At 37.8% G+C, this 14,620-nt stretch overlaps 1 protein-coding gene across 1 annotated transcript in view; it reads left to right on the forward strand.

The window, feature by feature from the left end:
• The window catches only part of UNC13C (unc-13 homolog C), a 593,765-nt gene that overhangs the window by 512,062 nt on the left and 67,083 nt on the right, over nt 1-14,620 (forward strand). Inside the window, exons 30-31 of the mRNA XM_029952367.1 lie at nt 6,867-6,923; nt 12,154-12,234. Coding sequence (XP_029808227.1) covers nt 6,867-6,923; nt 12,154-12,234 — 138 coding nt within the window. The remainder of the gene's footprint in view (nt 1-6,866; nt 6,924-12,153; nt 12,235-14,620) is intronic.

The following is a 14,620-nucleotide window of genomic DNA, read 5'->3' on the forward strand; positions in this document are numbered from 1 at the left end:
CTTCTTTTAATGTCTGTTGAATTCATCTGTGAAGACATCTGGTCCTGGAGTTTTGATTGATGGGAGTTTTTTTGATTAGCACTTCAATTTCATTACTAGTACATGATATGGTCAAATTTTCTTTTTTCCTGATTGAATTTTGGAAGATTGTATATGTCTATCCATTTCTTCTAGGTTGTTCAATTTGTGGGCATATAGTTTTTCCTCAGTATTTTTTTTTAATATTTTTTAATGTCCTTATTTTATTTTGAGAGACAGAGCAGAGAGTGAGCAGCGGAGGGGCAGAGAGAGAGGGAGACGCAGAATCTGAGCAGGCTCCAGGCTCTGAGCTGTCAGCACAGAGCCCGACATGGGGCTCGAACCCACAGACTGTGAGATCATGACCTGAGCCGAAGTCGGACGCTTAACCAACTGAGCCACCTGGTGCCCCTTTCCTCAGTATTCTTATGATCCTTTCTATTTCTTTGTGTTATTTCCCTTTCTTCATTTCTAGTTTTGAGTACTTTTTTTCTTGATGAGTCTGGCTAAAATTTATCAATTTTGTGGGGCACCTGAGCAGCTCAGTTGGCTAAGCATCCAGCTTTGACTTAGGCTCTGGTCATGATCTCGTGGTTTGTGAGCTTGAGCCCCATGTTGAGCTCTGTGCTAAGAGCTCAGAGCCTGAAGCTTGGTTCAGATGCTGTGTTTTCTTCTCTCTCTGCCCGTCCCCTACTTGTACCTGTCTCTCTCTCTCTCTCGTTCTCAGAAAATAAGCCCTCAATTTTTAAAATGTTTATTTATAATTTTTTTTAAAGAAATAGCTTTTGGTTTAGGGGATTACTTCTACTTTTTAGTCTCTTTCATTTATTTCAACTCTGGGCTTTGTTCTTTTTTGTAGATTATTCAGGTGTAATGTTAGATAATTTAGTTGAGATTATCCTTGTTTATTGATGTAGGTTTTACTGCTATAAATTTAGAACTGCTTTTGTTGAGTCTCAAAGATTTTGGAATGCTAGGTAACCATTTTCATCTGTTTCCATGGATTTTTTTTAAATGTCTTCTTTGATTGTTAAGTAATATGTTGTTAAGCCTTCATGGATTTTTTTCCCCATTTTTTCAATTTTAAATAATTTCTAGTTTCATACTAATGTGGTTTGCAAAGATGCTTAATAAGGATATCAATCAGTCTTAAATTTATTGAGACTTGTTTTGTGGCCTAACACATGATCTATCTGTCCTGGTAAATATTCCATGTGCACTTGAAGAAAAAGTGGGTATTCTATTGTTTTGAGATGGAATGTTTTGTATATATCTGTTAAATCCATTTGTTGTAATAGGTCCTTCCAAACTACTGTTTCCTTTGATTTTCTGTCTGTATGGTTTATCTATTGATGTTAAAGTCCCCTATCGCTTTCTCATTATTGTTCATTTCTTTCTTTATGTTAGTGTTTGCTTTATGTATTTAGTATGCTTCTATGCTGGATGCATGGGAATTTACAAGTCTTATATCCTCTTGTTGGAGTGATCCCTTCGTCATTATGCAGTGCTCTACTTTGAATCTTCTGCAGACTTTAAAAGTCCATCCCATCTTATATAAGTATTGCTGCTCTAGTTTTCTTTTTGTTTCTATGTGCAGAGAGTATCTTTTTTCATCTCTCCCCTTTCAGTCTATATGTGGCTCTAGGTATGAAGTTGAATTTCTTACAGCCAGCATAATAGGTCTTTTCTGTTATTTAATCCATTTGAGTCTTCCTGTATCATTTAATTGAAGCATTTAGGCCATTTACATTTAAAGTAATTATTGTACTTATTCCCCTTTTGTTGTTTTCTGGTTGTTGTTGTATTTCTTTTTTTCTTCCTTTTTTCTTTTGGTCTCTTGTGGTTCAGTGGCTTTCTTCACTGTATGCTTAAATTTCTTTGTATTTTTGTACATCCATTATAGGTTTTTTGGGATTTTTTTAAAGAGTTTATTGTCAAATTGGTTTCCATATAACACCCAGTGCTCTTCCCCACAAGTGCCCTCCTCCATTACCACCACCTCCCTCCCTTCTCCCCTCCAACCCTCGGTTTCTTTTCAGTATTCAGTAGTCTCTTAGGTTTTGCATCCCTCTCTTTCCCCATCTCTCTTCCCCCCTTCCCCTCCCCATGGTCCTTCATTAGGTTTCTCCTATTAGACCTATGAGTGCAAACATATGGTATCTGTCCTTCTCTGCCTGACTTATTTCGCTTAGCATGACACCCTCGAGGTCCATCCACTTTCCTACAAATGGCCAGATTTCATTCTTCATTGCCATGTAGTACTCCATTGTGTATATATACCACATCTTCTTAATCCACTCATCAGGTGATGGACATTTAGGCTTTTTCCATGATTTGGCTATTGTTGACAGTACTGCTATGAACATTGGGGTACATGTGCCCCTATGCATCAGCCCTTCTGTATCCCTTGGATAAATCCCTAGCAGTGTTATTGCTGGGTCATAGGGGAGTTCTACTGATAGTATTTTGAGGAACCTCCACACTGTTTTCCAGAGCGGCTGCACCAGTTTACATTCCCACCAACCGTGTAGGAGGGTGCCCGTTTCTCCACATCCTTGTCAGCATCTATATTCTCTTGATTTGTTCATTTTAGCGACTCTGACTGGCATGAGGTGGTATCTCAGTGTGGTTACCATTGAGTTCATATATAATATCCTACATATATAGCAAATGGTAAATTTATGGTCACTTAAATTTGAAAACATTCTAAAGGCAGTAAAGTTTTACTCCTACCTGCACATGTTTTATCATATTTTATTTTGTGTATCCCTTGACCAATTTCTGTCAATATAATTGATTTTATATTTTTGTGTTTTAACTTCCATACTGGTTTTATAGCTGATTAATCTATTACCTCTACTATGCGTTTGCTTTGTACCTGTGAAATTTTTTCCTTTCATAATTTTCTTCTAGTTGTATGCCTTTTCTTTCCGCTTAAATAATACCCTTCAACATTTCTTATAAGGCTGGTTTTGTGGTAATAAACTCCTTTAAGTTTTGTTTTCTGGAAACTATCTTTCCTTAAATTTTAAATGATAACCTTATCAAGCAGAATATTTTTCATTGAAAGTTTGTTCCTTTCAGCATGTTGCCCTGCAGTTTCTGCTGACAAATTAGCTGATATCCTTACAGTGTTTCCCTTATATGTAGCTGTTTACTCCTGATGCCTTTAAGATTCTCTCTGTGTCTTAATTAATACATGTCTTGGTGTGAACTTCCTTGGTTTCATCTTGTTAGGTAGGCGTGCTCTGTGCTTCCTCAAATTGGATGTCTGTTTTCTTCCCGACAGTGGGAAAGTTTTCAGCCTCCTTCTCTTTCTGGGATTTCTAAAATTCAGATGTTACTCTTGGTGATGTTATAGAGATCCTTAACCTGTTCTTAGTTTTTGCTATTCAGCTTGATTGCTTTCTATGGCCCTGCTAATCCATTCTTTTAGTTTATTTTTCATTTCAGTTAATGAATTATTTAGCTTTCACTGGTTCTTTTTTACATATTCTATCTCCTGTTGAAGTCCTCACTGAATTCATCCACTCTTTTCTCAAATCTGGGGAGAATCATCATGACCATTACTTTGAACATTTTATTAGGTGTATCACTTATCTCCCTTTGTTTGGCTCTTTTCCAGTGATTTTGTCTTGTCTTAGTTTTCTGTTTCCTCATTTTGGCCCACTATATTTGTTTTTATGTATTAGGAGGTTAGCTCCATTTCTTGGTCTTAATAGTAATGAACATGTGTAGAAGATCTCCTGCCTGTGCTTCAGGGATGTTTCCCATTTGGGCTGTGTGTGCCTATCTGTTGTGGCTGAGCTGTGACTGCTGTGGGCTTGTTGGTGGGTGAGGACAGTACTCATCTTAGCTATCTTCAATTGGACACTGACAGCTGTTTGCACACCAAAAGACAGCCATTTAGAGGGCCAGCTGTAGAAACTGTGGACAGGGTGAGATATAGGATTCTCTCCCATTCTGATGGCAAGGGTCACTGTACAGAGACACTTGGCCAGGGGATGTATTGATGGCAAAGTAGATGGAGACTGTTAATATTGACTCCCACAAATGTCTGGCTATTTAGGCTGGGGAGGACAAGAAAAATTGCACCTGCCAGTACTTTTGTTTCCAGAGCAATCTCCTGCATATCACAGACCCTCTGGCATACATCCTAAAATTAGCCAATCAATCTTCACATATACCCCTGGCACTTTTCAAACTATTGCTTCTGTGGTTCTGGCCAAGTTATTTAGTTTGCTACCATTATAAGGGCAAGGACATAGTTTTCTATAGCCATCCAGCTCTCCCAGAGCCAGGAGTACCCAGTGTAGGGTCTGATCCCCTCCCTTCTCTGTGCTTATGATATCCATACTGCTTGTAGTGAGTCATGCCAGGCATTTGGTTCCTGATTGCATCTCTGCTTCTCCTACCATTTTTGAGATGGACTTCTCTTTACAACTAGCTGTACAAGATCTGTTCTGCCAGTTCTGTTGTTTATAGTGTTAACAGGATAGCTGTTTCCTTGGTATGACTATGGGATGAGGTGAGCTCAGGATCCTCCTTTCCCATCCCCTCTCTCTCCCTGGATTATACTTTCAGTAACCTATCTAATTGTACTTTAAGTGAATGGTTTTCATCCAGCTGAAATGATAATTAAATCTATTTGGGGGAAACATCTCTGGTAAAGAGTATATAGACAATGATCATTCAAATGATATTTTCACATACAAATCACTTTTAAATATGTCAATAGCAGTCAAACTCCGTACTTCCTTGACATTCAGAACCTCCGTTTTTGGGGAAAAACGTATGAAAGTTGTTTAACTCATAAAATGTCTGGTATACACATAATTTTTAAATTCAATTTCATTGTGAAACCCCAGGAAAATAAATTAAGGATAGAATATCCCCAGTGTGTTTTTTATAGTTAAATAAGATAAATTTAACACTGCTATATAGAATTTTTTCTATTTTGCTTTGACCTATTACCTTCCATCTTGAAGATTAATAGAGGAGACACCTTCTAGTGGATTTAAAGAATGTCATTGTATCATACACAGTGAAATAAAATGCTGCCAATGATCTTTCTTACTGCTAAGTTAGACACTAGTCAAGTGGATACATAGTACCAGGTATCTCGGTTCACATACCCAGAGTCAAACAAAAGAAGAAATAACCATAACATGCAACTGTTATGGAACAACTAATTTTTTTTCATGTGACTGAAAAAGACAGACTGATGTAAATAATGAGTAATTACAAACTAAACTAAAATGTCTTGACCCAATTAGTAATGCACACCCAGTCTATATTTATCCAATGAAATTATATAGAAAATGTTTTCTTATGTTTCAAGACGCAAAGATTCTTATTTTTATTGATTTCCTGCCAGCAAGTGACAAAATATATAGGTAATTTGGCTATCCATATAAGCTATAAACAAACACACACACACACTTTATTCTGCTTAAACACATAATGCATTTCTGTAACATCAGTTAGCTATTGTGTGATTCATAAATAGCGGAATGATGTCAGTATAATCTTGAAGTTAATTGGCTTATATATAAAACTTCCTAGAATCCATAGTTCTTCTATCCAAAAAGGAGAGGCTTGTGTGGCATCCGCTCCCTGTGCTAAGAGCTCCACTTGCATAGGTACTGCCCCAACCCACACTTGTACTCTAGTGTTTCGTTGTTCCTTGGGTTATCCACTGTTTTGTATTTTTAATGCCCTTTGTGTCAGCCACCAGCCTCGCTGAAGTCCCTGTGAACTATACAAGCTACCTCCCAAAGTAGCACTCAATGTTTTTGATAGTTGGTAATAAAATTGCATGAGCTTTGACTGTGCTGTCCATTGCTATTTTCCCCATGAGCCCTACTATTTCTAGTGCACAATTTTGTAGAATGAGGTTTTTCAAAAATACATACATCATGCTATAGCAGAAACTCTATATATGACCTTTCATTTTCCTAAAAAGTCTTCCCTAGGATAGCTTATGGACACACCAGTTTTTTCTAGCATTGAGACCTCAGAGTTTAAAGCAGTATCTATCATTCATTAATTCATTCAAACTATGTGTTTTTGGAACTTCTGGTATGTTCTTGACCCTGTGGTAGGGATAAAAATATTAGACATGGTTGCTGTTCTCATAAATTTTGCAGCCCTTAGTTTCCAAATAAATTGACAGGATACACTAAAAAAAGGAAGAAGAATATTCCAGAATAGTTGATTTGCATTCCTGAGACAATAGTCTAAGGCACTAATGAACTTAGTACCAAATTTAGTTTTTTCCTGTCACTTATGCCAACAACCATGCCTCTAGTTTTTCAATCTGGTAGTTCTATGGATGGTTTATTCCTGTGTTTTTCGAACTCTTCCCAGGACCTTGGAGTCCTAGGAAGATCCTCTGGCTGAGGGAGGAGCTAAGAGGCCAGGTCTCTGATAGGCTGAATGGCATTGTAGGAGCAGCAGTTTCATCTTCCTCAGCTCTGTATCTTGAAAATTTGCAGAGATCTATTTTGGGGCCACATGGAGTGAGGGAGCTGCCTCTTCTAAAAATGCATGAATGTTAGAGATCATTGATTTAATCTATTATGTTATGTAAAAATGGCATGTTCATAGAAACCCATGCAGTAACTCAGACTTAAAACTGAGTGGGATGCCTATGAAGATAATTATATTGCCAGCAATACAAGATCTCTTCGACCCAATTTGTAAAATAGACCAATTAAGTATATATGATATCAGTGTCACAAATGTAATAAGGGAAATAAAGCAAATTTTCTATTGATCACCTTTCTCACGGGTACTGAAGATATTAAGACTAAGTGTTCTCTCTCCTTTTCTATGTGTGTTTCTAGGGACCGCAGATGATTTTCATTGCAGCTAAAGATCTTGGACAGTTATCCAAACTGAAGGTAATAGACCTCGTGCTGTTTGGAAGGTGCAGGGTCTGGGATGTGTAGCCAGTCTGTATTTAAAGTAATCATATTGTATGTCCTATATGCCTGAAATAATAGCATGAAGTCTTGTCTCAGAGTTCAGATTGTTAGGAATTGAGATGTCCTAAGTGCAGAGTGTGGTCATCCTTGACCACTTGCATATATTCAAGGAGTCATATGTGAAGCATATGGCAATATAATTAGACCTTTGAAAAATTGCCAAGTATCTATTGCTGTGATATTTCTATATTTTCCTCTGTTTTCAGAATCTTTCTGTAGTTTTATATAGGTGTTGACTTATATTGTGATGTAGTTGCTACACTTTGAGATGCTGAATAAATGGAAACATTTATCATGTATTAAAAAAAGAATAGGGGGGCCTGGGTGGCTGAGTCGGTTAAGTGTCTGACTTCTGCTCAGGTCATGATCTCATGGTTTGTATGTTTGAGCCCTGCATCAGACTCTGTGCTGACTGCTCAAAGCCTGCAGCCTGCTTTAGATTCTGTGTCTCTCTCTCAAAGGTAAATATTTTTTAAAAATTAAAGAGAATAAAGGGATTATTGATTGTGAAAAGTAATGAGCTACTACAATTCAGCAAGAAACTATCCTTCTACTAGTAACAATATCTAGCATGCCAGGACTCAGAATTATGGTCTGTACTCTTCACAATCTCTTTTTTTATGTTTTTTAATTTATTTTTGAGAGAGACAGACAGACAGCGGGAGCAGGGGAGGGTCAGAAAAAGAGGGAGACACAGAATCTGAAGACAGACTCCAGGCTTTGAGGTAGCTGTCAGCACAGAGCCTGAAGCGGGGCTACAACCCTTGAACCGTGAGATCATGACCTGAGATGAAATCGGAAAACTAACCGACTGAGCCACCCAGGCGCCCTTCACAATCTACTTTAAGGATGAATCAGGCCCAGACACTTGAGGGGCTCAATAGGGTAAGTGAACCATTCTTGATCTTGGCTCTGGTTATGATCCCAGGGTTGTGGGATCAAGCCCTGCCTTGGGCTTGGTGCTGACCTTGGAGCCTGCCTAAAATTATCTCTCCCTCTGCCATTCTCTCCAAAAACAAAAAGGTCAAAACTTAGGGACTGAATTGTATGGTTTTCTTTTTCCTCCATATTTCTAATTTCCATTTGGTAGGGCAACTGGGAATTTTTGTTACAGTTTTCAGCATTACTGCTTTTGGGTAAATTAGTTTAACATTTTCTTTCATATACTAATCAGGCTTTTATGAATAATGGCAAAATAGAGTGCTTCATAGAAATCCATTAAAATCTAGAGAAATCTTAAAGGCAAGAAAGCTAGTGTGGAAAAATGAAACTCATCAAAGTAGCTATTGAATTTGTCAATATATTCAAGCACATTATAAATGAGGATTTGCTGACTAAATAACCCTACCGTTTATTATTGCTGGAGTTCACAGGACTATGCATTTGTGCAGGGAGCTTCAGGTTCTGTCCTTCAAGGATAGAAACTTCCATAGTCAAAACATATATTGTGCTTCTGTGAGTATTAGAATAATGTCCTCCAAGTTCTTCCATTTTTTTGTATATGAGAAGATTTCCTTTTTTAGGGGCCAAATAAGATTCCATTGTATGTAGATACCACACTTTCTTTATCCAGTCATCCATCATTGGCCAACGTTGTGCCTATCATAAACATACATGTTTTAATTCCACTTCTGTCTCTTAGAATATAATGTGTATCATGGAGATGAGTTCCAGACACAGACTGCCTTGGTTCAAATTCTCCTTCAATTGCTTCCAACTGTGGCCAAAGTTTCTAACGTTTTTAATCTTCAGATTTGGCATTTGTAAAGTACAAAAAAATGTAAACACTTGGTTTATAGGATTATTGTGAGGATAAATTAAATAATGCATACATTATCTTTGCATGGTAATTGCAAAGCCTATGCCACCTCCTACTCACAGAAAATACCAGCTCAGGTAGGTGTCCCTCGGATGTTTTGTGTATGTAACACAGGGGAAGGATAATCCATGTGACTGCATAATTACTTACTGATATAAAATGAAGTGTCCTATAAGTTCCATACCGTACAGTATCCACTTACTCAGAAAGTAGTGTTGGGGCGCCCGGGTGGCTCAGTCGGTTAAGCATCCAACTTCAGCTCAGGTCATGATCTCACGTATGTGGGTTTGAGCCCCGCATCAGGCTCTGTGCTGAGAGCTAGCTCAGAGCCTGGAGCCTGCTTCGGATTCTATGAACCCCACTGGCATCTCTCAACTTTGTTCTTTCCTTGTTTGATGTACAACCATAACAAATCTACCTCCCTATTTGTAAGATGGTAGAAAAGAACACCCAATTGGTGTGGGAAATCCCAGCAACACCACCAGCACATCATGGGCTCTGATAGTGTTAGCACCACTCTGAAGCCAACCACTGTGACATAGGCCATTTGGCTTAACTCACATACAAGCCCCTGAGCTGGGGGTTTTGTCAGCTCTGTTCCAATCTTATGAACCTTGAGTGGACTAGAGACACTTCCCCAGAGGACAGCTCTTAGAGGGAGTTCACAAAAAAACATAACACTTAGGTCCCCTTGCAACTTCAAGAATATAATAAACTAAAAACAAATTATTGATAAGATGTCCTAAAAGGTTTTATCATCAGCACTGCAATAATCCAAAGTACTAAAAATAGAATCTTGTATCCATTGGTGATAGAAAAATAATTTAGTTCTAAATTATATTTTTCTATTATTGGCCCTCAATTTTTTAATTTTTAAATTAATTATTAGTCAACTACTCATTATTATTTGAATTACAGAATAAGGCCTTTACAATATTATGCAAAATTAAAACTTTGGCCAGAATTAAAAACTTCAAATCTTATAAATCAAATGTCACTCTCATTTCTTTTTCATCTTAAACAATGGGCCTTTACATTTTTCATATATTAGTTTGAAGGCAGATTTGGATAAATTCAGACGTCCTTTATGGAAATGTTAGTAACTGGGGCTCCTGGGTGGCTCCCTCATTTAAGCATCCAACTTTGACTCAGACCCTCCACAGGGCTCTGTACTGACAGCTCGAGCCTGGAGGCTCCTTCACATTCTGTGTCTCTCTCTTCCTGCCCCTCCAAATGCTTACACTCTGTCTCTCTCTTTCTCAGAAAGAAATAAGTAAACATTAAAAAATTTTAATCTTAATAAACACAACTAACTTATTTTAAAGGGTCAAGAAAAATAAAACAAGGAGGAAAATTGTTTTGCTGCACTTGACTATGATTTAGAATTAATTAAAGAAGTATTTATTCAGCCATTTGACATACTTCCTACTCTGGAGCTTCATAATGTATGTGTATTATGTATGCCCAACTTCCTACTGTTTAATGGGATCAAATTTATTTGACATGTTTATTTTTGAGAGAGAGAATCAGACAGAGGACCTGAACCAGGCTGCATACTGTCAGCACGAAGCCCAACACGAGGCTTGAACTCATAAACCAGGAGATCATGACCTGAGCCAAAGTTGGACACTTAACTGACTGAGCCACTCACGTTGGCATAATTTTTTTTTTTAAATATTTTTTCATGGAGAGTAATGCAATATTCAAACAAATAAATACTGCTTGCTTGCAGTAAACTTAGTCTCCGATGTAATTCCTTGACCAATAACTCATTGCCAGCCTCTTTCAGACACTCCCTTATTTGATTGAACTATTTTTAAATGCCAGAAAATTATTTATTGCAAAAATAGTTTTTCTATAATATAGAAAGAGTTGAAGCCAGAGATTTAATATGAAATATTTATATTTACTTACCATAATGCAGTTTCCCTGTAATTAATTTAGTTAACATTTCCCATTACTCTTTGAGTCTCAATGGGTAGTTAATACTCATATTTTAAAAATATTAAATAGACTCATATGTTTGAGTTTAAAACCCTGTATCAGAGAAAGATGCAGAATTGTATATGATGGGTCCATGAAGCATTATGTCATTTTTCAGAACTATCCAAAAGAATATGATTTTACTCAAGCATATTAAACCCTACAAGATATGCTGAAAGTACAATTCAGTTACCAAAAATATACTGAATGCCTAACAGGTTATAATTGCCAAGATAGCCTCTGAAAGACTGCCGATGTAAGATGTAGATCAAGATTCTCTTCAGGAAGTCAGGGTATCTACCAAATAATAGAATAAGAAAGGCGCTACAATTCGATGAGTCAGGGGGTATGATTGCACAGTTTGTGCACTGCACAAAAGTGCCTGTCTGAGGGAGCAAGTGACTCCTGTAATAGAGCCCATGCTCCGCTTACCAAGCCGTAGGTGTTGATGTAGAGCTGCACCCTATAGAAAAAGAGGCACCTGTTATTACTGACAAAAGGCAATGACTGATCACTTAGTCAAGCCATTCATTCTCAGAGCTATGTCCACAACAGGGCCTTTCCTTTAATTTGCATATGTAAGTTAGAATTTAAGCTCCAGGAGGACAAAAGTCCTCCTTTTACTGCACAACATTTCACAATCACTAGGACGCACTGGCCTATGATAAACACTCAATAAGTATCTGTTGAATGTTGTTGACTAGAATAGTGGAAGTTCTGGGAACATCAGTTTGAGGTGTGATGGATTTTTAAAATTTTCTCTTAGATTTCTATGTGTTTATTATTGTCTTCAACTCCCTACCATCATTTTCTTAAAAACTTTGAATGATGGGTTAAGATAGTCCATAGTGAATACATGAGGAACATCCATTATAAGTATAGAAATCAGCTCTAAAATATTGAAAATATGCAGAGCCAAAGTCAGTTAACTCTTGGGGGCTTTCCTTACTAATGACTAGGCATGAAGGGGATGCAAGAAAGAGACTAAATCAGGGGGATTATATCTAAAGTGGACTTTAACAGTAGTGATTGCAAGAAGCCAAACTTACCTTCTAAATCCCTGTCATGACTGGTCTTCCTCAGTGTGACAGAACATTGAAAAAGCTTTGACACATATTTCCAGGTCTCTCTCATTTTTCCCTTACATTAATGAGCAAGTCAAAAGTAAAACCACATATGGATCAAAGTTCAGTATTTCTTTTTTTTCCTTGAAGAATGGATATTTATTAGATATGATAATCATCTAAAAGGTATCCATGTGGTGATTATGCAGATTTTATTTGAAAATAGTTGTTAAATAAATGAACTGGTTAATTTATAGATAATTGTTATCCTATTTTCTAGGAGCACATGATTCGGGAGGATGCCAAGGGTCTGACACCACGACAGTGTGCTGTGATGGAGGTGGTCCTGGCTACCATCAAGGTAAGTTTACAGTACTCCTGAATTATGCATCCAGAGTTCTCTCTTTACCCTCAGAGAAAGTTTCCCCACATGCACATCTATAGTACTGTGCCATCCATCCATACAGAAGGTAGGTATATGGGTATATTCCCAGAGTGTATCAGACTGAAAACATACTATCTCCATAGTATCTGTCTTACTCTACCTTTATATTTGTTTTCCTTGGTCTATCTCTAGAAAATGTGTGTGAAACTTATGCTGTCACATGTGTTTTCAAAGAAAGACATATACCCCCCCAAAGTTCAATTAAATAGATGCTTCAGGAGGTTTGGGGTTAACAGAATTTCTTTTTATGTTTTCTATGCTTGTTGAAATGGCTTTTAAAAGATCAATCTTCTCCTCTCTCTTAGTAAGTGCAATCATTTAATTTTCTGCTGAAAACCCAAAGGCATTGTGTTGTGTGCATCAATTTTTCATAGCCAAAGGTTGACCAAAAGTTATTGTGGTGTAGGCTAAATACGGACAGACCTCAAAATGTAACTTGGAAGCTTTTTGTTTCCATGTAATTCCTTTTCTATTTATATACATATATTTCATATTTACATACATGCATTTTATATTTATATATGAAAGCTTATCCAAGAATGAAAAATTATTTTATTGTCTAAATTTAAACCATGTCCTTTGTCTCCATGCTTCACTGGGGGAAGCATCTATTATCCAACATGTGTGACCAGTGTAGCAAAAACTGCTAGCTGCAAGGAGCCCTTTTCAGAGCACAGAATTGACTCACAGGATAGAAACAGACATTACAGTGGAACTCATTAAGAGAGACTTGTGCAACAATTGGGCACTTTCACAAAACTGTTAACTCACAGCTTTTGTTTTGCAGTTTCAACATTTAAAAAAAATTTTAATGTTTATTTATTATTGAGACAGAGAGAAACAGCACCAGTGGGTGAGGGACAGAGTGAAAGAGAGAGACAGAATCTGAAGCAGGCTCCAGGCTCTGAGCTAGCTGTCAGCACGGAGCCTGATGCAGGGCTCAAACCCACAAACCATGAGATCATGACCTGAGCCAAAGTCAGATGCTTAACCGACTGAGCCACCTAGGTGTCCCCTCAGTTTCAGCATTTAATAAGAGGCCATCTTTTCTCGCTTCAGTGTCAAAAACTACAAAATGAAAGTTGTGAGGTGAGAATTTTGTGACACCTGGTGGAAATTGGAGAGTGTGAATTTAGGTAGTAAGACTATATAGCAACTATATTTCCTAAAACTACAGCTCTAGAGTTATCTGCAAGTATGGAAATTTTTCACTGTTGTTTTGAGGGGGAAATGAAAAACATGAAAAAATAGAGAAAATAGCAAAAACCAGCCCTTTTGTTTTCAGGACAGCTGGGTAACTCAATCGGTTGAGCATCCTATTTCAGCTCAGGTCATGATCTCACAGTTTCTCAGTTCAAGACCAAATTGTGCTCACTGCTGTCAGTGCAGAGCCAGCTTCAGATCCTCTGTCTCTCTGCCCCTTCCCGATCTGTGCTTCCTCAAAAATAGATTAAAAAAAATAAATAATATTTTTTAAAAATGAGTAAGAAATGACTGACCTTTGGAGTTATAGCAGAACTAATGGCTACAAATTAGGAAACGCTTGTAGAAAAAATAAGAACTTAGAAGGGCACCATGAACAGGAGGAAAAATATAAGATTTTTAGAAACTAAATTCAGCCCTTCATGGATTATATTAAGTCACTGCAGGACTTTAAGAGAGGAAGGAAAATATGTTCTCTGAAAAGAGAGTGGCATTCAGACCTGGCTCCTGTTCCTAATACCAATATTTCTACTCGCAGGCTTAGTTATGCCCAAAGTCTGGGACATTCCTGATCTCCAGCCAAGTTCCCTTGTTGTACATCTTCACAGCTCCAATACCCCATCTTGCTGTCCAGGACATCTGGGATGATCTTTTTTTTTTTTTTTTTTTTACATTTTATTTATTTTGGAGAGACAGAGAGCGAGCATCAATAGGGGAGGGGCAGAAAGAGAAAGAGACACAGAATCCAAAGTAGGCTCTAGGCTCTAAGCTGTCAGCACAGAGCCCGACATGGGGCTCAAACTCACAAACCATGAGATCATGACCTGAGGCAAAGTCGGACACTCAACTGACTGAGCCACCCAGGAGCCTCTGGGATGATCTTTTAATTCAGTCTAGATGCTTCCACTAGCTCGTGTCCAAGATCCAGCAAATGGGTTCATGTCATTATCTTGTTCCTCCAGGACTCAGGTCTGATGCTGGTCCTCCTGAACCTCAGAGGCTGAGGTCAGGTCTCTATGCAATACCTGCTAGGCCTATTATGAGACTCACTTGCCTCAGTAGTGTGCCCATCTGCCAAGGCATGTACCAGGGCCTTCAT

This window comes from Suricata suricatta, chromosome 9, assembly GCF_006229205.1.
Source record: "Suricata suricatta isolate VVHF042 chromosome 9, meerkat_22Aug2017_6uvM2_HiC, whole genome shotgun sequence".
NCBI lineage: Eukaryota > Metazoa > Chordata > Mammalia > Carnivora > Herpestidae > Suricata > Suricata suricatta.